Genomic DNA, 22,594 nt, shown 5'->3' on the forward strand with positions numbered 1-22,594 from the left:
GGAGTTGACTCGAGGGACCCCGAACAGAGGTCTGCCCTCCTCAAAGGGCTTGAATTCGGACGCCAGGGCGGGTGCACGGCCGCAGTGGTGCTGGGACAGCCGGCCAGGGGACCCCTCTGCACACAGGTGGGCCCAGCCGCCCCACCAGTGGGGCCAAGGAGATAGATGCAAACGTGGGAAGGAAGGGGGACAGGGCAGGAAGCGGGCCTCCAGGGACACGGTCTGCATGCCGGCTGTAACCCCGACAGCTGGGAAAAGTGACAGTTCCAACGGGTGCCCGTCAGAGGAGCAGCAATTCAAGCTTACCTGTCTTAAAAATTAATTAATTAATTAAAAAACACCTGCACGCATTTGTATCAAGGCCTGAAAGGTAAAACCGCATAGGGACGAAGGATCAAATTCACTTAATGCTGTTGGGGATCTCTCAGGGCTTGAACCAGAGGGTGAAACGGGGTGAGACTGCAAACGACGATCATCAAAACCCTGCAGAGGAATGACCTCACCACCTAATGAGCCTTTGGGGCACATGATTGTCATGGTCCTTCCAGCCACCGCAAGGGACCCCAGTATGACATCGTGTGCCCACCCCCTGCTTCCAGATTCATTTCTTCAAACACCTAAGACCCTGGGCAGCAGGGAGATTGCCTTCCGACCTTAAATGCACCTCTGCAAAAACCGCGGGGACAGACACCTGCCCCTGGGAGCCGGCCAGGGGCCACGACTGAGCCTGAGCCCTGAGCGGAGAGCCTCAGGGCGGGAAGGAGGGTCTGCTGAATCAGGCAGGCGACCCGGTCCAGGCGTCCCCCAGGTGACATGACGCCAGTGCTTCTCCAGGCCACAGGAGTGCTAGAAACTATTCCAGGCCCAAGGAACCCCATGAGGGGGATGACGGGGTGCAGGGGGCAGGCCCGGGATTCCCTGCAGCTCCCAGCTGACTGCAGGTGCAGCTGGGTCAGGACCCCGAGCATCAGGTCCAGCAAGGCCACCACCCCTGCTGCCCTGACCGGGTGGCCCCATGCTCTGGGAGGAGAGGAGAAGCCTGCACGGCACAGGGGCGCTGGTCTGAGCCTCTGTTCGGCAGGTGGTGGCGACGCGCAGGTGTTCCCATGCACACCTGTAGTGGGGGGTGGGTCCTCACAATGGAGGCACTGACCTGCACCGGGGCTCTGGACTGGACGGTGACGGCCGTTTCCGCAGCGTGGATGAAGGACCACTTGATCTGGATGTCCTCCTTCTTCTCTTTCATGTGGAGCTCCAGCTAGCAGAACACAGAGTTACTGGGGAGCCCCACCTGCCAGCAAAGGCCCAACGCATCGGGGCACGAGTCTGTGTGCACCTGTGTGTGCGTGTGTTCATTTACTTCCCCAGACACCTGCTTGGCCTCCCCTCGCCTTTCCAAATGGTAAAGAAAGCTCTAACCCCCCTGGACCTCCCCTTCACCCCACCCCTCAGCCCCCCAGCATCTTCCTCGGCCTCAACCTACCACTCCCAGACGATTCTCAGCAGTGGCGGCCGAACTGGCCACACGTCATTAGAACTCTGTAGTCTCTAAGGTGAGTAATGCTCTGTGCTTTGCATGCTCTCCTGGAGTGTCACCAAGGCACGCGGGAGAGGGGGGCACGGACGGGACGTGGGATGCTTAGCCCAGCCCCATGCTCACACGTTCCCCAAGGGCTGTGCACACAGCACACGGGTGTTCTCACCCCCTCTTGCCTGGGCCAACACGCACACCCTCTATCTGGACTCTGATCTCTTGCAACAACCCGTCGTAGCGTCACGCCCCCCTCCCCTCCACCAAAGATGTCCACACCCAGAGTCTTGGAACCTGCAGGTATGTGACCAGATACCGCAAAGGGGACTTTGCAGGAGTGACCAGGGCAAGGCCCGTGAATGGAGAGAGAATGCTGGGTTATCCCAGAGAGCCCAGTGGAACCAATCAGAGGAGCCCTCAGGATGAAGGAGGGAGGCAGGCCAGCGAGAGGTGCCTTATAGATAGAGGATGCCAAGAGCGCAGGAAAGAGGTGGCCTCTAGAAGCTGCCACCGGCCCTGAGCGGACAGCTGGTGAGAAAATCGGCCCTACAGCCACCAGGAACACAATCCTGCCAACACCCAGTGAGCACGGAAGCAGATCCTCGCAGGGCTCCAGACAGGAAGGCAGCCCGCCGATGCCAGCCCGTGCTGGACATCAGACCTCCAGAACGGCGACATAATACATTTATGCTGGGTTTTTTTAAATATTTTATTTATTTTATTTATTTGAGAGAGCATGAGCAGGGGGAGAGAGGGAGGCAGGCTCCTCACTGAGCAAGGGGCCCAACATGGGGCTCGATCCCAGGACCCCAAGATCGTGACCTGAGCAGAAGGCAGATGCTTCGCCGACTGAGCCACCCAGGTGCCCCTATGCTGGTTTTTCTTTTCTTTCTTTCTTTTTTTTTTTTTTTTAGATTTATTTATTTTTGAAAGAGGATGAGTGGGGTCAGGGGGCAGCAGAGAGAAACCATCCAAGCAGACTCTGTGCTGAGCGCAGAGCCCAACCCAAGGGCTCGATCTCATGAGCCCGAGATCACGACCTGAGCCAAAACTAAGAGTCAGACACTCCACCAACTGGGCCACCCACCCAGGTGCCCCTATATTTGGGTCTTAAGCTTAGGTTTGTGGTGATATGTTTCAGCAGCCACAGCAAACTAATACACCTTCCTTCATCTTTCAACCGGAGCCTCTTTCTAAAGCACAGATCCTAGCTCTTCGCCTCATGGTGCCTTCCGGACCCTCCGCAGAGGAGGAGAGGGCAGCTTTAGACGGCACTGCCCACTACTCAGGACCCTCACCCGACACCAGCAATCCTGGTGATTGCAGGGAAGGTGCACTTGGATCATGTTGCTGCAGGTCTGTCCCTCTCCCCAGCAGGTAGGGGTCCAGGGGGGCGGGTGTGAGACCACCGCAGCCCCTTTCTGCACCTTTAATCTCAAGGCCAGCAGAGCAGCAGGAGCATCTCCTGTCTGGGGCGTTCATCACTGACCGATCGATCTCCAGCAGCTGCCTCTGCCCTGAGAGCAGGTGTCAACTGGGTTAAGAGAGCAGAGACACGACTGGGTTACTTCTGCCGAGCTGCATGAAATGGCACGCGAGCAGCATCTCAGAAACCCCACGTCCTTCACGGCGGTCCTACAGGCCTGGCTGGACTCGCTCTATCCCGAACCAGGCATCCGGTGTCAGCTACATGTGTCCCAGGCTTCGGGCTGGTTTTCCAGTTACACTGTCCAAAGTTTTAGGGTGAGCGGGAGGGTGTTAACACCTGGCAGGTGTGACATGAAGTCACACTCCTCCTCCTGAACTCTCAGAAAGGACGTGCTGGCGGGGAGGCCGGGGAGGGCGGGCCCTCAGAAGGAGGCCAGGTAGACAGGCCCCCAGTGGCTCAGCGGTTGAGCGTCTGCCTTTGGCTCAGGGCGTGACCCCGGGGTCCTGGGATCGAGTCCCGCATCGGGCTCCCTGCATGGAGCCTGCTTCTCCCTCTGCCTGGGTCTCTGCTTCTCTCTGTGTCTCTCATGAATAAATAAATAAAATCTTAAAAAAAAAAAAAAAAGAAAGAAAGAAAGACAGAAAGAGAAAAAGGCCATGTAGGGAGCCAGAAAATCTTGTTTGCTCCGGTTATTCAAAACCACGTCTGTGTAAGAAAAGCATACAGGATATCGTCCTCCCTTGTGGTTGAGGGAGCTGTACGACTTGGGCTCATCCCCCAAATTAGCAGCCAAGACCCGGGACGGAGGGGAGGAAAGACAGGGTTGAATGGGCAGGGACCCCTCAAACAGACCCAGAAATTCACAACAGTCACACGGTTATCTGATGCTCCGGGCATCCAGAAATTCCACGAATACGCCTCTTACGGTGATCACATATGACTCTATATAATTACTAGATAGATCATTATTAATATTCTGTAAAATATACACAAGCACACCTTGAAGAGGCTGCAGGTTTGCTTCCAGGCCACTGCAATATAGCAAGTACCACAATAAAGCAAGCCAAGTGCATTTTTTGGCTTCCCCGGTGCATATAAGTTATATTTAGGGGCGCCCGGGTGGCTCAGCGGCTCAGCGTCTGCCTTTGGCTCAGATTGTGACCCCGGGGTCCCAGGATCGAGTACCACATCGGGCTCCCCGCAGGGAGCCTGTTTCTCCCTCTGTCTGTGTCTCTGCCTCTCTCTCTGGGTCTCTCGTGAATAAATAAAATCTTTAAGAAAAAAAAAAAATGGTGACCATCACGTGAGCTTTCAGCGAGTCGTCGTCACTGACCACAGATCACCGTGACAAATATAATAAGGAAAAAGGAGGATATGCACCTGGATCACCGCAATGTGACAGAGACGCAGCACGCAAAGGCAGCTGGAGTGGCGCCCGCAGACGTGCTCTTCGCGGGGCTGCCACAAACCCTCCACGGGTAAAAAAAAAAAAAAAAAAAAAAAAAAGCCTCATCTCCAAAGTGAAGTGAAACAAGGCGTGCCGGTAGGAGTCTCTTATTACCGTAATAGTGTGTTATGAAAAATACGATAGTAATACTCATCTTTTAGGCTTATAAAACGTAGTACGAGTCTTCCAAGGTTGACTTTCTCCAAAAACTAGCAAGAGTAACACGACCCCTGGCCCCTAGGCTGGTCTCCCACTGCGGGGGACTGCTGGGGCCTGGCACGAGGTCCCAAGACAGAACCCCGTCCTCGCCTCCGATGCCACGCACCTTACTCTGCCTGCCGGCAACACCCCTGGTTGTTTGAACACCTTGAAAAATACCGTATCTCCTGATTTTGGTAAATGGGCAACCTCTGAATTCACTCAGCGCACCCCTATGTAGCCGCATGTATACCTGTAGGTGTGGGTGTGTATGCATATGTGTGTGGAAGCTACACAGTATGTGCACGTACATAACACGTAACACACCACACACCACGCACACTTTGTCTCCTACAGATACAACATAACACAGAAGGTTACAGGTGGAAAATTATGAAATAAACCATTCGCGAGCGCGAAAGCAGGGGGAGTCCCGGCCCGCGGTCACGCCAGGCTTGCCCTGCAGGTTGACGAGCACCGTCTGCGCAAACTCACCTGCAGATGAAATGGGGAGAGCCGCGCGCCATACAGCTGGCGCCCCGTGTCTTCGGGGGACGCGGGCCCCGCGCCGACCAGGAACTGAATGGCCTCGCCCACCACGTGACAAGACACGATCTGGATGGAGGAGGCGCGAGATATGAGAGAAGGAGTGAAGAATTCATGCCGTCTCCCCCCTTTGTTTCACTGCCCCAAGCCATCGGGACCGGGACCGGAACGGTTAGCCAGGACGAGACTTCAGCGTTCCAAACCCGAGAAACACCCAGATCCGCAGATCTTCTGGAAACAATGTTCCAAAGCTTGTCTCCCTCTGATGCATTTCTCAAGAGCTAAACTCTGTGTTGCCCCAATCTAGCTGTTATATTCTTTCCACATAAAGAGTTTTTGCAGGATACTGGGTTCTAGTTCTCCCCACCAGCAGATTTACTTTTTATTTTATTTTATTTATTCATGAGAGACACAGAGAGAGGCAGAGATACCGGCAGAGGGAGAAGCAGGCTCCATGCAGGGAGCCCGATGCGGGACTCGATCCCGGGACCCCGGGGTCATCCCCCAACCAGCGGATTTAAAATTCCCCAGATATGTCCACCTTCGTAGGGAGTGAGAGTCATTAGCATCTCCTCTCTCTAAAAATGAGCCTTAGAGGGACGCCTGGGTGACTCAGTGGTTGAGCATCTGCCTTGGGCCCAGGGCGTGACCCCGGGGTCCTGGGATCGAGTCCTGCATCGGGTCCCCACAGGGAGCCTGCTTCTCCCTCTGCCTGTGTCTCTGCCCCTCTCTCTGTGTGTCTGTCATGAATAAATAAATAAAATCTTAAAAAAAAGAGCCTTAGAAAGAAAACAAGTGATAGATTTTTATAAGCAAAAAATAAATAAATAAATAAAAATATACGCGGTAGCGGCAGCCTGGGTGGCTCAGTGGTTTAGCGCCGCCTTCAGCCCAGGGTGTGATCCTGGAGACCCAGGATCGAGTCCCACGTTGGGCTCCCTGCATGGAGCCTGCTTCTCCCTCTGCCTGTGTCTGTGCCTCTCTGTGTCTCTCATGTATAAATAAATAAAATCTTTTAATAAATAAACAAATAAATAAAATAAAAAATAAAGATATACGCGGGACACATAGGTTGTTTCTATCTATATAATTTTCAGCCCACTGCGGTTTCCGAAGATGTGGGGATAATTCAGAGAACATATAAAATATTAAAACATTTAGGAAATTACACAGCCTGAACAAAAATAGCATTATAAAGTGAGTTCGCTTAAGGACCTGTACGACCAAGGCAAGTAATTACACCAGGAATAAAACCAGACCATATTCCCGATAAAAATCACAAAGCGTTTTAGAGAGAGCTGTTGCCGAACAGAGGAATATCAAGTTTCTGCCACAGAATCCTCTGTAGGAGAGCATCTTGTAGAATGAGGGGTCACCCCTGCCCTGGCAGGATGCCGAGCAAGCCCCCGGGGACGACAACGAGCCAGGTGCCAGGTGCCAGGTGCGCTCAGGCTGGAAGGGTACTAGGGGGTGGGGCTGGCGGGTGGCCAGCAGGTGGCCAGTGTGCCTGGCCAGAGCCAAGTCATCATGAGGCGAAGCCTAAGACAGAAGGGACCCCCCGGGGAACACTGCCGGCTGTCACTTGGGTAGGAAAAGAACATTCTTTAATTCTCTGGTGGATTTATCAGAATCTAAAATAAAAGACCAAGTGGAAATATTATCCAAATAGTTCCTCTGTCGGGCCTGCCATTCCTCCAAGTTCAGGCTAGGACATCTGCCCCCTTCCTCTTTCTCAGCCCCAGCTAACTCCTTCCTCCCCGCCCCCAACGGCCCCGTGGCCAGAGCCTCTGCACCCCGGGCCCATCTGCACACCCGCCACCCCCAGGAAGACCTGACCCAGATGCTGCGGGCCCCCCAGCACGGGGTGGGGAGGGGGGGCGGGGTCCGTTCCCAGCGTCCACCGTGGGATGCCTCACTGGCACAGAAGGAGAAAAAGTGTCGCCTTCTCTGCACACCGGCAGACACTGCACCACGCTGGCCTCACCCGTCCTGGCAAGGGCGCTCGCAGAAGCCTGAGCTACGTGCGTGCGTTTACGTATCTTCATGTTATTGCCTTTCCCGAGTTCACAAAAGGTTGGAACAAAAAAAAAAAAAAAAATGTTTGTATAAGAAATGTCATCTATTCATTTTAAAAATAAATGCTCCATAAACAACCCTTTCTGGAGGAACATATTTTCGTGCCAGACGAGCTACAAACACAAACGACAGGACACGGAGAACGTTCGCTGTCCAAGGCTCGGCGGCACAGGCCCGAGTGAAGCAGCGGAGGATGACCCCTTTAGTTCTGGTTCGTCTTTGGAACCTTCCCTGCTGAGCTAATTAATTTTTACCAATAATATCCCACGGCTTCAAAAAAAAAAAAATCCCACGGCTTCAGCAGTGTTCCTGAGCAAGGAGTTGGTTGTCCTTTATATCGAGCTCCACAAAAAGCTTCCCTCCTACCCCACCCCTGGAATGTGCAGTTAGACTAAGCACTTGACTGAGAGCAAATAAACAAACAAGCAGATTTTGACTTAAAAGACTTTAAAACTTGTAGAACCCAAGACTCCCGAAGGTCACAACTCCCGTTCAAGTCACATCGAGAAAGTCTAAATGCAACAGTAAAAACGGAGCATCCATGGGTCCCAATGTCCTCTCCCCGAGACCCGCTGGAGGGTCTTCCCGGCCCTAGGGGTCCCGACCCCCTTCATAAAGCCTGTCACACGACCACCTGTTCCTTGGTCTCCTGCAGCACTCGGCAGGAAAGGTTAACTACCGCCTGCCCTAACGTTACAGCACGGCCCAATGAAACTCTGCTAACGCTGTTGCTGGGAGCCCCACTGGAGGGATGACGACTGGGGGCCCAATCCTCGTCCAGGCTGGCCCCCGCCCCGGCCACCCTGGGAATAATAATGCTTCATCTGCCAAATGGACAAGAACAAAATGGAAAGGCTTTAAAAATAAGTAATCTTCTTTTAGTGCATTAAGGTGTTATCCACGAGGGAGATTAAATTCTCTCAACCCTGGTAAATGGTGGCGAGCCGTCACCACCACACAGGGGACCCCCTCCTAGGGCAGCAGGATGCAAGGCTCAACAGACCCTTTCCGCTCGCCTGCCTACCCAAGGGGCTGACATCGGCCTAAGTACGATGAACGGATAGAGACCCTGATCTTGACCCAGAGTCACCCCCCCTTCCAAAACACACCTGTTTATGAAGGTCCCTTCTGAGGTTTTCCAGTGAGCTCCTCAGAGCATCCCGATCACACTGAGCTGTTGAAATAGGGCTATTCAGTCCTCAGTGCTCGGGCTCCCTGCTGATCTACTCTGATACCGAGGCCGGATTTTTAAAGTTAAGCAGAAACAGCATCTAGTGTCTGCAGTAGGACTGAGCACTTCTCCGAGAACAGACGTGAACGTGTGGCCCCAGGGCAGGACCCCACAAAGCCAGCATCTGGGAGCATAAGAAGGGGCTCCCACGAAGACAGCCAGCCATGAACCCACCTGCTTTATGCTCACTTTCTTCCAAAGTGAGCAGACAAGTCTGCAGCTACATAACCCATTTCAAAATCGTGGCAACAGAAAGCTAAACTGTGTGTATTCCAGATAAATCCCCCTCTTCTCTACAGAAGAGAGCATTTATGGAGAATGGACGTCATGGAGTGAGGGCCCCTAAGGTGGAGACCTGGCCCACGCCCTCGGATCATGAGAGAAGGCCAGGAGGAGGCCAGGAGGGAAGCATCATAGGAATGCGAAGACAAGCACCGGTCACCGTCACCGTAACCTGCGCAGGCAGATCAGTGAGGGGTGGGGGAGGCCTCATTCACCTTCCTGTGCTTTCTCCAGCTTCAAGACCAAAGCTCAAATAGTCACATATTTATGCAAATAGGTCTTATCTTGAAACAGTTTTCCTTTGTTTAGACCTGGGGGCAAAGAAGGCCAGGCCTAGGGAGTCCTGAATTTCGCTAATGGTCCCCAGAGAAAGGCCTGTAATATCTTCAAATCTCACTGCATTTCCACGTTCCTTTTCAAGTCAGCTTCTCACATGGCTGCCTCAGCTCCTTCTCCTCTTGGAACACTCCAGAGACCTGGAAATAATTTAATTACTCCTGTCCCCAAAAGAACTAGGAACACAGCCATGAAAATGCATCTAAAGGGCTGATGTCACTGAATCGCTCTCACTGTAACCAAGCTTTATAACAATCCTGGAGAAAGAAGCCCAAAATGAAAGGGAAGGAAAGCCCCCTTCTTCAAAGCTCCCAACGCTGCTATCTAGACTCAGCCTCTGTAAATATTCCTGCAGACAGCGCCAAGCTGATGTAAACGATTGTGTCTACTCTGGAGTAGAGGCTCAGCTTTTTTTTTTTTAAAGATTTTATTTATTGTCTGTGTAGAGGGCATGAGCAGGAGGAGGGGCAGAGGGAGAGAGAGAATCTCCAGCAGACTCCGTGATGAGCACGTGATGACCCTGAGATCATGACCTGAGCCAGAATCAAGAGTCGGAAGCTTAACCGACTGAGCCACCCAGGCGCCCCGAGACTCAATTTAAAAGGTAAAATCCAAAAAAAAAAAAAAGGTAAAATCCAAATCCATTACACCTAATTATGATCAGAACATCTATGAAGTTAATCCTGTTTGCACAGGGAAAGATGAAAAATACCGGAAACAAGGTGGGTCGATGCTCTACTTTATCGCATCGAGAGGTTTGCCGTGGACCACACGGGCTCGGACGTTCCATTCCAGCAACACCCCCCAGCCCTCCTCTTTCCAGGACATTTTAAAATGAACAATAAGGGGCACCCGGGTGGCTCAGCGGTTGAGCATCTGCCTTTGGCTCAGGTCATGACCCCGGGGTCCTGGGATCGAGTCCTGCATCGGGCTCCCCAGAGGGAGCCTGCTTCTCCCTCTGCCTCTGTGTGTGCGTGTGTGCACGTGTGTGTGTCTTTCTCTCTCTGTCTCTCTCATGAATAAATAAAATCTTTTTTAAAAATGTAAAATAAAAAAATAAAATGAACAATAAGGCTTCCCAGTACTATCACCCTCCCAGGAGTATGGTTATCAGGGAATGTGGATTACTGAGGGCACTCCTTGGCTTAAAAATCTGTTTGTGAACATGCCATTCTCTTTCATCAACTCCATGTATGAAAAGACATACGCATGCCATTCCCTCTGGAATGAAGGCAGGAGGGAACTGGGTGTTTCCCTGTTAGTGCCCCCGTCTGGGGCTGGGTCACTGTCACGCCTACCCTGAATGCGACTGCTCAGTAGTCCAACACACAGACAAAACTCCAGCTTGTCTGTGGGTCCTCTACCCTGTCTTCTCCAGGCGAAGTCAGGCTGCACCCCGGGGATGACTCAGCCCCAGAACTCAGCACAGCAACCCAAACAGGTGGAGTTCCAGGGAGGCACGGCTCCCATCCCACGGTGGCATCCACGCTGGGTCTCAGAGGGCAGGGCGCCTCCAATGAGACATCTCCATAGCTGCCTTCGGAAAGACCAGGGACAAAACAATTTCACAACCTGTTAGCATTTTAGCATAAATACCAGGCTAATGTGACACCTGGAATTTCAAGTCATGCAAAGCAAAAAAAAAAAAAAAAAAATCAATCATACTTCCTATTTGCCAGACAACCCAGAATCAAGCCACCTCTGCAAACCAAGGTGGGGGTCGGGGGGCCCCGAGGTCTGGACAGAGCACAGGGGATGCCAGACACTCGCAGGCTGTTAACCAGCCTTAGTTAGAGAAAAAAAAAAAAAAAGATACAGTACGTGTTGCACACCCAGTATCAGCGGCGGGGTTCCCCGACCCCTGCAGATTCTGGGGGAGATTCCATGCAATTGCATCGGAGTTTGGTTGGTTGCTGTGGTTCTACAGAAGCAAAGGTGGGTTCGTGTCCCTGGTGCTCGATCCTCTTCCCCTGTTGTGTCTTTCACCGTCGGGCGGAGGTGGGAGCACAGGCGATACAATGGTAGAAATGTGACGAGGAATCGCAGCACTGACGATGGTGTCACAGGGGTCAGCTTGTCTCCGGAGGCCGACTGGGTTCCACTCTAGCCTCTACCACTTTGTAGCTCTTAGCCACCTGGGCAATGACCGAGCCTCCGTTCGCCTCAGTTTCTTCCTCTGTACAATGGGCGTGATACTGGTTCCAGCAGAGGAATATGAGCAGCAGCGACAAGAAAGGGACAGGGCCCGTGGCTGCTCGCACCTGACAGCCTCAGGACCCGTGGCCCGGGCGGGCCCTCGTTCTCCCCACCAGGCGGCCAGGGAGGGAAGCACCCTCTGCAGACGCCCAACCTCCGGCTCAGAGACAGAAGGAAGTGCCCAAACAAGCCCAGATCCAGCCAGCGTCTCCCTGGCTTCCGAGCTGGGCCTTTCTCCGCGCTGGGTGGGTTATTACGTCTATTTAAACCCGTAACCTAAGGACGATCATTATACCATTAGAAGCCTCTACTTATTTACGAATGGCACTGCAGACAGAGATAATGAATGCTTTTCCCAGGACACCTGGCCTCACCCCAAGAAAGCCAACATCACTCCTAGTCTCCAAAGACTGCTTCCAGCGCCAAGTGGGGCCCTTGTTTTCCGCGGCAAGCCTTCGCCATAAACACCGTGTCGCCCAGAGAGACACACCGCGCTCCCTAAGGGACAGGCACGCGTGGCTTTCTCGGTGGGTGCCTGTCGCAGCACGACTCCCAAACCCCGGTTCACCCTGCGTGAGTCCCCACATGACCCTCGTACGACCTCCGGCCTCCACGGAATCGCTTCTGATGAGTCCACGGACATGCCGCGGAAGAGCCGTTGTGACATCCCGAGGGACAAGAGCTGGCTCGCAGGCCACTTGCGATGTAGAAATAAAGGTTTTCCTTTTCTGGGTCAGACATTCTGGAGCTAACCTCTCCCAGGACGGGCGGAAAGAGAACGTAGGTAGAAACTCGTTGGCTCTTGTGTAAGAGGGTAATTACAGTCTGGGAGAAATAAATCTATTCAGAGCATGTTGAGACTGGACGAGACGGCAGAGGGGCCCCTGGAGGAGAGTGTAAAGGTGATGGCTTCGGCGCAGAGTGCCCCGCCGGGACGGCCTGGGTCCTGCCTCCCGCCCACGCCAGCTGCGCCCGCCTGCAGCGAGCCAAGTGATGGGGATGCTTCCAGTCACCGCCAGGAGAGATGCCCCCCCAAGGCCAGCACAGCCGCCCTGTGGGAAAACCCACGACCCACAACACCTGCAGGGCTTGCCGTCAGGGATAAACGTCTGGGCTTCTTCCCAGATAAATAAATAATAAATAAAATCTAAAAAACCCTGAACAATGGGGTCCGGAGAGCTTCCGGGTCGGTGTGCACGAGGAGGTGCTGGGAGGGTGGCCTGACCGCAGCCCAGGGCCCCTCCCCTACACCTCGCCTCTCTCCCCTCTGGCTCTTCTTGAGTTGTTTCCCATATTACGAGCCATTAATAGGAAGTAAACTGTTTTCCTGAGTTCCATGAGCAAACTCAAAGCTGAGGCGGGGTGGGGATACCCTGACTCTGAGGCTGCTTGGCCATAAGTACGAGGGACTGGCATCTGAAGGGGGCAGCCGCGTGGGGCTGCGCCCTTAGCCTGCGGGGCCTGGCTGACCCTAGGGGGTCAGTGAGAGGATGGAATTGAGTTACTGAGCACCCATGGGTGTCCAGAGAATCGGTTATGGCGTGGAAGAGAAAGCCGACAGTGTCGGCATCAGAGCACGACAAGTCACGCTGCTCCGGCCAGCCAAGCCTGGGCAGGGCGTGCGCTCGGCACCCATCACGGGCTCTGCGAGGCGCCCCATGCTGCTTCCGGCCACGCAAGTCCTCATACCCCATGTAGGACACGGGGGCGGGAGGTGCCGATGAACCAGATCTCTGCCAAGGCGTTGCTTTGGCATATGGGAGTCTTCAGGCTCTGCAGGAAAAAGTCAAGGACGGGGCACCCAGGGGGCAGGGCAGGCCCGGCTCTATCCCTTGGCGGCCCGCAGAGAGACTCACGACCCCACGGGAAGCAGGGGGTCCCAGAGGGAGAACGGGACCCCCGCTCCCATCCAGATGGCCAAAGACGGGATTACGTACTCCACGCCCGTGGTCCAGGCTGGACGTGTCCCTGTCACTGGCTCAGGTGCCATCCACACGTCCCTTGTCAGGGCTGAGTCAGGGAGAGGAGAAAGATACGGGCTGATCGTATGGAGTGAGCCGAGGAAGGGGAGGGTGACTCCCTGGAAACCACGCATCTGTATTTCTTTCCGACCTTGGTTTGCAGGCCCCATGTGGGTGGCATTATTGACTCCCCTCCTTGAGAACTCTGCGGAGCACAGAAAAAGCATGACGGGGTGGACGGAGGGTTCAAGACGCCTGAAACCCCGATGTGGGGGCAGAGGGTGGGGAGGGGGGTAGATCCTAAATGAAGGAGGGTGACTCGGTTGCTGGAAGCGTCCTGCCCGATGCAGCGGTCCGAGAACATGAGGGCCTGGAGCCATAGGAGAGGCCGTGGCTTGTCCCCATCTTCCGCTGACGCACAGGTGTTAAGAAACCTCCCTCCGGGGACACGTTGCAGGAGAAACTCTGGCTCGATGCCTCCCCAAAACGGCGCCCTCAACCGTGCCATGGTCAGCCAAGATGCTGGGCCCACGGCCTCGGCGGCGACCTCCGCCCAAGTTCCCGTAGCCCGACAGCAGGCAGATCCCATCAGGGGGGCCGCCCACCGGGGGGGGGGGTGCGTGGGCTGCGGGCTGGAAGGCCACCGTGGCACTCGGCCCCCCACCCGGACCCACTCGGGGAGGCCGGGGCATGACACCCGACTGGCCACCGGCCTGCCCCAAGGACAGCTCAACCCACAGCCGTGACAAGGCCATGACGCGCTCCCGTGTCCTCATTTGGCCAAGAAAACCCAACACGTAAAAGTCAAGCACTATGAAGAAACCCGTAAAATGAAACAAGATCCCGAGTGTGCGTTGCCACTTACCTGCGGGAGGTGGGCAGCTTCCGAGAACACGCTGCGGGCAGCGGGCAGGGGAAGGAGGACGAGGGGGGCGGGCGGCTACGCTGCATTTAGCTTTTTAATGAGGACGCACCATTTCTGCGATGGTCTTAAAATAAACACAGTTAGGGGCACCTGGGTGGGTCCGTCCGTGGGACGCCCGGCTCTTGATTTCAGCTCAGGCCAGGATCTCAGGGTCGTGGGTTCGAGCCCCACATGGGGCTCTGCGCTCAGCATGGAGTCTGCTTGAGATTTTCTCTCTCCCCCTCTGCCCCTCTACCCCACCCCCGTGCTCTTTCTCTCGCTCACTCATGCACGCACTCTCTCTCTCTCTCAAATAAATAATCTTTAAAATATAAAAAAGATCTTAAAAAGATAAATAAACACAGCTTCACCATCCCCTTTCTAAACTTGCTTTTCTGGCAACTAAACATCAAGGCCTCTAAAAATGGCCAAGTGCTAAGTCCGCCTCCCAGCTTCCCCTCTAGGCCTCGGGGCCAGCCCTGGGCGCTCCGCACCTCCTCCCCAGGGGCACTGTCAAAGGGACTCGGTCCCCATCTGCCAGTAACAGAGAGGATGCCCGCGGCCCCCAGCCAGCTGCCCCCAGCACCCTCCCACCCACCCCCACCCCCCGCCACCGCCCTGTTTCACAAAAGCACTGGGCACCTGCTTGCTGGCCCAGCCCCTTCCAGCCCTCGTGGGCCATTCTGGTCTCGACATCCTGCGTCGCTGCCGTCAGCTTCCTCTCGTACCCCAATATATTCTAAAGACTTCCCCACGCTCGTCACAGGGATAATATAGCAGGTGACTCCTCCGGCATTGGCAAGGGGTAGGAGGACAGGAGCGTCCTCCGAGGCTGCCGGGGAGCAGCGCTCTGGTGACGGATCCTGGAATACCTGGTCATACCCGCCACCTGGCAGCCCCGGGTGCACCCCCGATCGACTCCCCTGCTCACACCTGCAGAGTCAGGGAGGGGAGGCCACCACGCAAGTTCACTGCAGCTTCGCATTATGGTGGGAGAGAGCAGATGACTCCATTATCCGTCAGTGGAAGATGAAGAGACAGCCCCGGCCCACCCAGAGCCCTGAACTGTAGTGAAGCGAACGAAGCAGAGCCGCAATCTGTCCTCCAGCGGGGACAGGAGCAGAATCCCGGGGCCGGGGTTGTGGGGCTGACAATCCCTCCCCCTCCAGCAGGGCCCACACGCTGTGCCCCACTGTCTGCTCAACGGCACGTGTGAGACCTGGCAGTAAAACGTAGAAGCAAGGGCAAGCCTGGTATTTCAGAGAAAGTTTCTTAGGTTTTTTTTTTTTTTTTTTTTTTTTTTTAACAGATACTTTCCATTTATTTATTTATTTATTTATTTATTATTTATTTATTTATTCATGATAGAGAGAGAAAGAGAGGCAGAGACACAGGCAGAGGGAGAAAAAGGCTCCATCCATGCCAGGAGCCCGACATGGGACTTGATCCCAGGACTCTAGGACCACGCCCTGGGCCAAAGGCAGGCACCAAACCACTGAGCCACCCAGGGATCCCCAATACTTTTCATTAAAAAAAAAAAACTTGGGAAGCCCCAATGGCGCAGCCGTTTAGCGCCGCCTGCAGCCCAGGGTGTAATCCTGGAGACCCTGGATCGAGTCCCACATCAGGCTCTCTGCATGGAGCCTGCTTCTCCCTCTGCCTGTGTCTCTGCCTCTCTCTCTCTCTCTCTGTGTGTCTCTATGAATTAATAAAATCTTTAAAAAAATAAATAAAAAATTTTTTAAAATCTTTTAAATTATTTATGAAAAAATAAATAAATAAAAAATAAAATAAATTATTTATGGCATTTGACCAGTCTAATAAGTCATTTCAGCCCAGGAACAACCCCTGACTGTAAAATGAACTCTACATAGTATCCAGATGGCTCAAATCTAGGTGTCATACATACACATGTACAGATACATACACACAAATGTAAGCATTTTATTGAGATGTGATTCACATAGCATTTAATTTGCCCATTTAAACTGTACAGTTTGGCCCACCTGGGGGGCCTAGTCGGTGAAGCATCTGCCTTCGGCTCAGGTCATGATCCCAGGGTCCTGGGATCCAGTCCCACATCAAGCTCCCTGCTCAGTGGGGTGTCTGCTTCTCCCTCTCTCCGACCCTCCTCCCGGCTTGTTCTCTCTCTCTCTGTCTCAAATAAATCAGTAAAATCTTTCTAAAAAAATAAACTGTAAAATTAAATGGCTTTTCCTTTAAGATTCATTTATTTATCTAAGAGAGAGAATGAGAGTGAACAGAGGGAGGGGCAGAGGGAAAGAATCTCCAGCAGACTCCCCGCTGAGCATGGAGACCGACGTGGGGCTCGATTCCAGGACCCTGAGATCATGACCTGAGCCGAAATCAAGAGTCGGATGCTTAACCGACCGCCTGAGCCACCCAGGCGCCCCCAATTCAATGGCTTTTAACATATTTTGCAGACTTGTCCGACACCACCGCCATCACTTTGAGGCCATTATCCTCACCCCACAAAGCCACCCTGCACCCAGGGGCAGTCACTCTGCATTCCACTCCCCACCCCCAATGCCCGGCGACCCCAAACCTTCTTCCCATCTCTATGGATCCAGCCATCCTGGGTAGGCCACGTAAATGAAGCCATTTGAGACATGCCTTCTGGGACTAGCCGCTCCCACTCCACACTGTGTCTCCAAGGCCCGTGCATGTAGCAGGTACCAGAACCCCCTTCCTTTTTCAAGGCTAAATAATAGTCCACCGTGCGGCGCTACCATGTTTCATTTATCCATTTGTCAGTTGATAGATCAAATTTTCTTTTTTTTAAGGTTCTTAAGGTGTCCATATTTTCAATAATCTGAAAACCAAATAACTTCGCTCCCCCACTCCCACACCACCCCAGCTCGAAGTTTGCTCCCTTGGCAGGGAAAGCTCCACAGCGGGCGACCACGCTCCAGCTCACCTTCTCGTGGGCTGACCTGGCCACACTGGAGACTTGCTGCACCGCCAGCTCCAGGGGCTGCTGCAGCGGGTCCTCCTGGAAAGACAGGAGCAGTGGGCCCTGGAACAGAAGGAGAGGCACGATGAGGGCAGGTCAGCACGGGGCAGCCCTCCTCCACCGTCGTATACTCCCCACAAAGCTCTGCAAACCCGGGCACAGGTAACCTGACTCCTTCCAGTTAAATCTCCTAAACAGCAGCCGTGGGCAGCTACCGCTAAGTCCATGTGCCCGAGGACCTGCTTGCGGTAGAATGTGCTCGGCGCTGGCGTCAGTTACCAGAGCGGGATGGGGGGCAAGAAGCACAGGGACAAAAGCAGAGATGGGGTGATGGAGATGGCAAGGGGGGTTCTGAATGCTCACGTATTCAGGAAAGAGCAGGGTGCTGGGTGGCTCTGAGGTCCAGCACACTATCTGGCCAAGGGTTCGAGGGCTCTGTCCTCCGCTTCCTTTGCCAAAAGCTGGCGCTCTCTCTGGTTTTAGAGAATCACCTCTCCCCGCTCCACATGGGGACACCCCTTCTCCTCTCCCACCACCCAAGTGGTGAGGGGGCAGGAACCCCCCAGGGGCCAGCCACCTCTTCCTGGAATTTGAGATTCCTGAGCTAAAAATGAACCAGCCTGCTGGCCTTGCCCAAGGAGTGGGTTCCCGAGACCCTGCTTCTTGGACCTTTGGGGCTGCTGGGCTCCTGCCCTCTCTCCAGCGTCTCCCAGTTCAGCTCTGCCTTCAGCTCTGTGCCCCCACCCACACCCCACGAGTAAACTCTTCCATGGCTTGTCCACCGTGTGCATCTTGGTTCTTGCAACCAAAATTCTCCAAATGAGGGAGGTACAATTAAATGAACAGGAACACCAGGCAACAAGGCTGATGTCTGATAAAAGAATAAATCAGGGCTAAAGCTGGGATAGTCAACCAAGCCTTGGCCTTTTTACTTTTATTCTAAGATTTTTTATTTTAGTTATTCATGGAGACCCAGAGAGAGGCAGAGACACAGGCAGAGGGAGAAGCAGGCTCTCTGTGGGGAGCCCGATGCAGGACTCAATCCCAGGACCCCGGGGTCATGCCCTGAGCCAGAGGCGGACGCTCAACCGCTGAGCCACCCAGGGGCCCCTCAGCCTTTTTAAAAATAAGTTCTGGTGGGAGGCCAAACGCTTACGCCGACAACACAGCCCTGGGATAAACCCTTCCTGATGCTGTAAGAAGTGCCTCACAGTCTTGTAAGCTCCGACTGGGTGGTCAAAAAACATATATTCAACCTCACAACTTCCCACCATGTCATCTGTGTCAGACTCCACTGGAGTGAGCTGTTTGCAACCACGAGCCGCGATCGAGGGCAGAGGAATAAAATGGTACCAAATGGCACCAAAGGTCTTCTGGCAAGTGCGGCGCAAATGAGCGAGCAGTGAAGTTATCCTGGGACTATTTCTTAAGACCTCCAGATGACCACGAGTGAACCTAAAGACCCAGAACGTTCTCACTTAGGCGCTTCCAACCCCGCCCTGCTTTAGCGACATCGATCTCACCCCCTACAAGTCATCAGGGGAGAATGAGATCTACTTCTCAACAGCGATGAAGTCACCCGGCTGCTCCGCAGACATTCTCCGTGGCTGGAGCCTGATTGGGGCCGGGTGAGGGCTGGGGTGGCCGGGCCGGCAGGCTGAGAGCACCCCGAGCCCAGCATGGGTGGTCGTGGCCACCTATGCTACAGGTGCAGCACCCTGGGGCCTCGGGATCCATGGATGCGGCCCACACCCCTCTGCCACCTTCTGGACTGAAACCCAGAAAAGATTCTGCTGGGAAATGTCATGTCAAGGGGCACGCTCACAAAGGAAACGAATTACCGAGTTAAAATAAAGACCCAGGGGTTCCCTTTCCCTTCCAAAGGGCCCAATCCTCGGGTTGCAGGAAGCCCAGCGTGCAGTGGGAGACGACCCCGAGCTCCCGCACCGCTCACGACTCTGGCCCTGTGCAGACGCCACCCCACTCGGGCTAGAGCAGGACTTTTCGTTCACGGGGAAGTAAGTGACACGCAGGAGTCCCCAGGAAAACAAGCAGGAAAGCGCAAGGAGGACTGGCCCCACGTGAGGTGAAAACACGCCACAGAACCTGCGTAGCTCAGGGGACACCTGGGGGGCTCAGTGGTTGAGCATCTACCTTTGGCCCAGGTCATGATCCCGGAGTCCCGGGATCGAGTCCCACGTTGGGATCCCTGCATGGAGCCTGCTTCTCCCTCTGCCTGGGTCTCTGCCTCTCTCTCTGCGTCTCTCATGAATAAATAAATAAAATCTTCTAAAAGAACAAGGAAAAGAACCTGCGCAGCTCAAACTGTGGGGTGCAGGTGCATGAAGGCGCCGACGACCCAGTGCACCAGAACAGTGTGTCCAGAGCACCCCCGAACGCACGTAGAAACTTCGTGTATGACAAACGTGGCATCCCAAATCATGGGTTTAAAAAAAAAAAAGGATTAAAAAAAATCAGGATGTGGGAGGAACCCCCAACGGAGTACACACGCTAACGAACGAAGCTAACCGCATTACCGATGGATGCCATCATCCCCCCCGCGCCCCAAAGGGGTAGGAAAACACAGATCTAGCCCAAGAAACTGTGGGGGGGGCAACATCCTGACGGCACAGAGGCGTAACCAGGTCAGAACGTGTGTCTCTCACGGGGGTGCGGGTTAGTAACGCAGAGACCACTTTATCTGTACACGAGACGCGACCAAATAAGCAAATCTGTTAGAGGCAGGAAGGCCGGACGCCTCCTCTGGGAGAGGACGGACACAGGTGAGAAACGGAGTTGACACCGAGCTCGGCTGTCGAACTGGAAGTTGACGTATCAGCACAGACACACCGAGCGGCACAGAACCACGGACTCACACTCACTTCCTAGCTCTGCCCACTCAAGGGGTCTAGAAGCCAGGAGAGCCCAGCAGCGATGAGCACGTCCGATGCCCAGGCCTCGGCTTCTAAACCCTCCTCCAATAGAGGCATCATCGGCGCTGCTTGGAGAAGGGGCTGAACCCAGGGCTGGGAGAGCGGAAGATTAAAAAAAAATTACAAGATGAGTCTAGAACAAACCTGCTGTGCATCATGAAGAATGGAAGCGCTACGTCGATATACGTTTGTGCGTCTCGATGGCAAAACGCAAGAGGCCAACACGAGAGCAGTTCGGGCCACAGAGGCAGCAGCCACGGCGTCGGAGTAGAAGCCGGAGGATAAAATAAAGATCCGTGAGGCCACACGGACGGACGCAAGCCACCGAGTCCGTGGAGGAGAGGCGGCCGCTCGCTCGTTGTCGCAGGGGAACTGCAGTGAGTCCACGGAGACGGAGGGGAGGAGCAGAGAACCGTCACCGAGTGGCACAGACGCGCGGCCGATGCCGAACCGGGGAGCAGGAGGTCGAGGAGTAACAGCCTCGGAGTGGCTCCCCGAGGTTACCTGCCCAGCACCAAGGGGGCGACGATGGGGTGGCTCCCCAAGGTTACGTGCTCAGCACCAAGGGGGCGATGACAGGTGGCTCCCCAAGGTTACCTGGCTCAGCACCAAGGGGGCGATGACAGGTGGCTCCCCAAGGTTACCTGGCTCAGCACCAAGGGGGTGATGACGGGGTGGCTCCCCGAGGTTACCTGCTCAGCACCAAGGGGGTGACAACAGGTGGCTCCCCAAGGTTACCTGCTCCCACCAAGGGGGTGATGACGGAAGAAGAGGCGCACGGTGCAGGGAAGAAACCCAGGCAGGAACCACCCACACCAAGGGATCAAGGCCAATGTCCCAGTGCTAAGTCCCCTGATGTCACAGACCCACAATCCAGGACATTTAATAGGGACACATCACTTCCGGGGTTTGGCGAACCTCATCCCAGGCCCGCAAAAGCACCACATTGAGGGACATTTGGCAAAAATAATAACCATCGATTCCCGGCCCCCCCTCGGCTTGGAGTTGTCAAGGTGGGGACAAACAAGACTGCGGAACCCTTACAGACTTTGCGAGGCGGGGGGAGAAGGCGTGGCTCAGTGCCATGTGGCACCTGATGGGATTCTGGAACAATGCGAGGATAATGAAAGGATGCGGTAGACGGGCTGCAATTCCAGTAGGGCCTCCAGTTCGGGGCTCTGTGCCAGCGGTAATTTCCTCCATGTCACATTATTAGTATCACGGCACCAAGGAATTACGGTAACATTGTGCCAATGTTAACTTCTGGGTTCTGATGGTGCAAGGTGGTTATGTGAGGCCGGGTGAGGCATAGATGGGAACTCTGAATTCTTTTTGCAACTTTTCTATGTATCTAAAAGCAGGAAAAAAATTAAAAGTTTTTTTTTTTAATATTTTATTTATTTATTTATCAGAGATACACACAGAGAGAGGCAGAGACACAGGAGGAGGGAGAAGCAGGCTCCATGCAGGGAGCCCGACGCGGGACTTGATCCTGGGACTCCGGGATCATGCCCTGGGCCAAAGGCAGGCGCTAAACCACTGAGCCACCCAGAGATCCCAAGTTTGTTTTTTTTTTTTTTTTTAAAGGGAGACTTTACAAGATAACAGCCCACCTTCGCTGGCTATTTGCTAGACACCTCACACAGAACCGCACCCCACCCGGAGAGGGATCTGTTTTCCAGGCTGAGCCCACAGCCGTCCGCTTTTACAGACGAGGCACAGAGAGGGCATCGGGCTGGCCCTGAGGTCACACAGCCCCAGAGCTGCCTTCCAGCTTCCTCTGCGCTCAAGGAGCCCCCCTCCCCCCCCAGCAACCCACGACCTGGCCGATAGGAATGGAAGTTAGCTTTGGCTGCCTTTTAGTTGACGTTAACACTACACCCACTCTTCCTTCTCCTCAATTCCTGTCTCTTTGGGAGAATGGGCGAGGGCAAAGAACAGCCGGAACTGGCGCCTATTCCCGGGTTTCATATTGACAATTTGCAAAGTCATCAGTGCGCCTCCTTTACTGTTGATTCTTCCGAAGTGAAAAACAAAGCACATTAAACAGCTTGTTTTGCCCGGGCTTGGCCGGCTCCCAAGCAGGGGAAGGCCTGCGTCCAGACGGGGTGAAGCACGTCGCCACGGTTCCTCCCCCGCCAGAGACAGGTTTCTGCTGGGGCCTGTCATTCATCGACCCCCACCCGCACCCCCACCCGCAGCCACCACGGGCTCCCAGCCAGCTCTGGAGCCAGCCTTGTGCAGGGCACCGAGGTGGCTGTGTCTGCACACACAGGGCTCCGGGCTGGCTCACCATCCCCGGAGCTCACAGGGTGCAGGGGACGAGAGCAGGTGGCCTGGGTGGGGGCGGGGACAGCATCCTCTCCGAAGGGGAGGATCGGGGACCTGAGCCCCGAGACCTGCAGGTTCACACAAGTTCAAGAAGGAGAAAGGTTAATGAAGTGCTCGAGACGAAAGGAACGACCCATGGGAGGGCCCCACACGGGAGAGAACCCCGAATGTCTGAGCAGCCCAAAGGCGACGGGTTAAGTCCATGGCCCGGGCCCAAAG

General features: G+C 54.5%; 1 protein-coding gene across 2 annotated transcripts in view; it reads right to left on the minus strand.

Annotated features, from left to right (window-relative positions):
* Positions 1-22,594, minus strand: part of C2CD2 (C2 calcium dependent domain containing 2) — a 57,024-nt gene that overhangs the window by 29,429 nt on the left and 5,001 nt on the right. The window contains exons 2-4 of one of the 2 annotated variants that reach the window (XM_049104632.1): positions 17,076-17,174; positions 5,101-5,220; positions 1,154-1,258 (exon numbers count right to left, since the gene is read on the minus strand). In XM_049104632.1, coding sequence (XP_048960589.1) covers positions 1,154-1,258; positions 5,101-5,220; positions 17,076-17,174 — 324 coding nt within the window. The remainder of the gene's footprint in view (positions 1-1,153; positions 1,259-5,100; positions 5,221-17,075; positions 17,175-22,594) is intronic. The other variant, XM_049104633.1, reaches the window with a different exon arrangement.

The sequence above is a fragment of the Canis lupus genome, chromosome 31 (assembly GCF_003254725.2).
Source record: "Canis lupus dingo isolate Sandy chromosome 31, ASM325472v2, whole genome shotgun sequence".
NCBI classification, from domain to species: domain Eukaryota; kingdom Metazoa; phylum Chordata; class Mammalia; order Carnivora; family Canidae; genus Canis; species Canis lupus.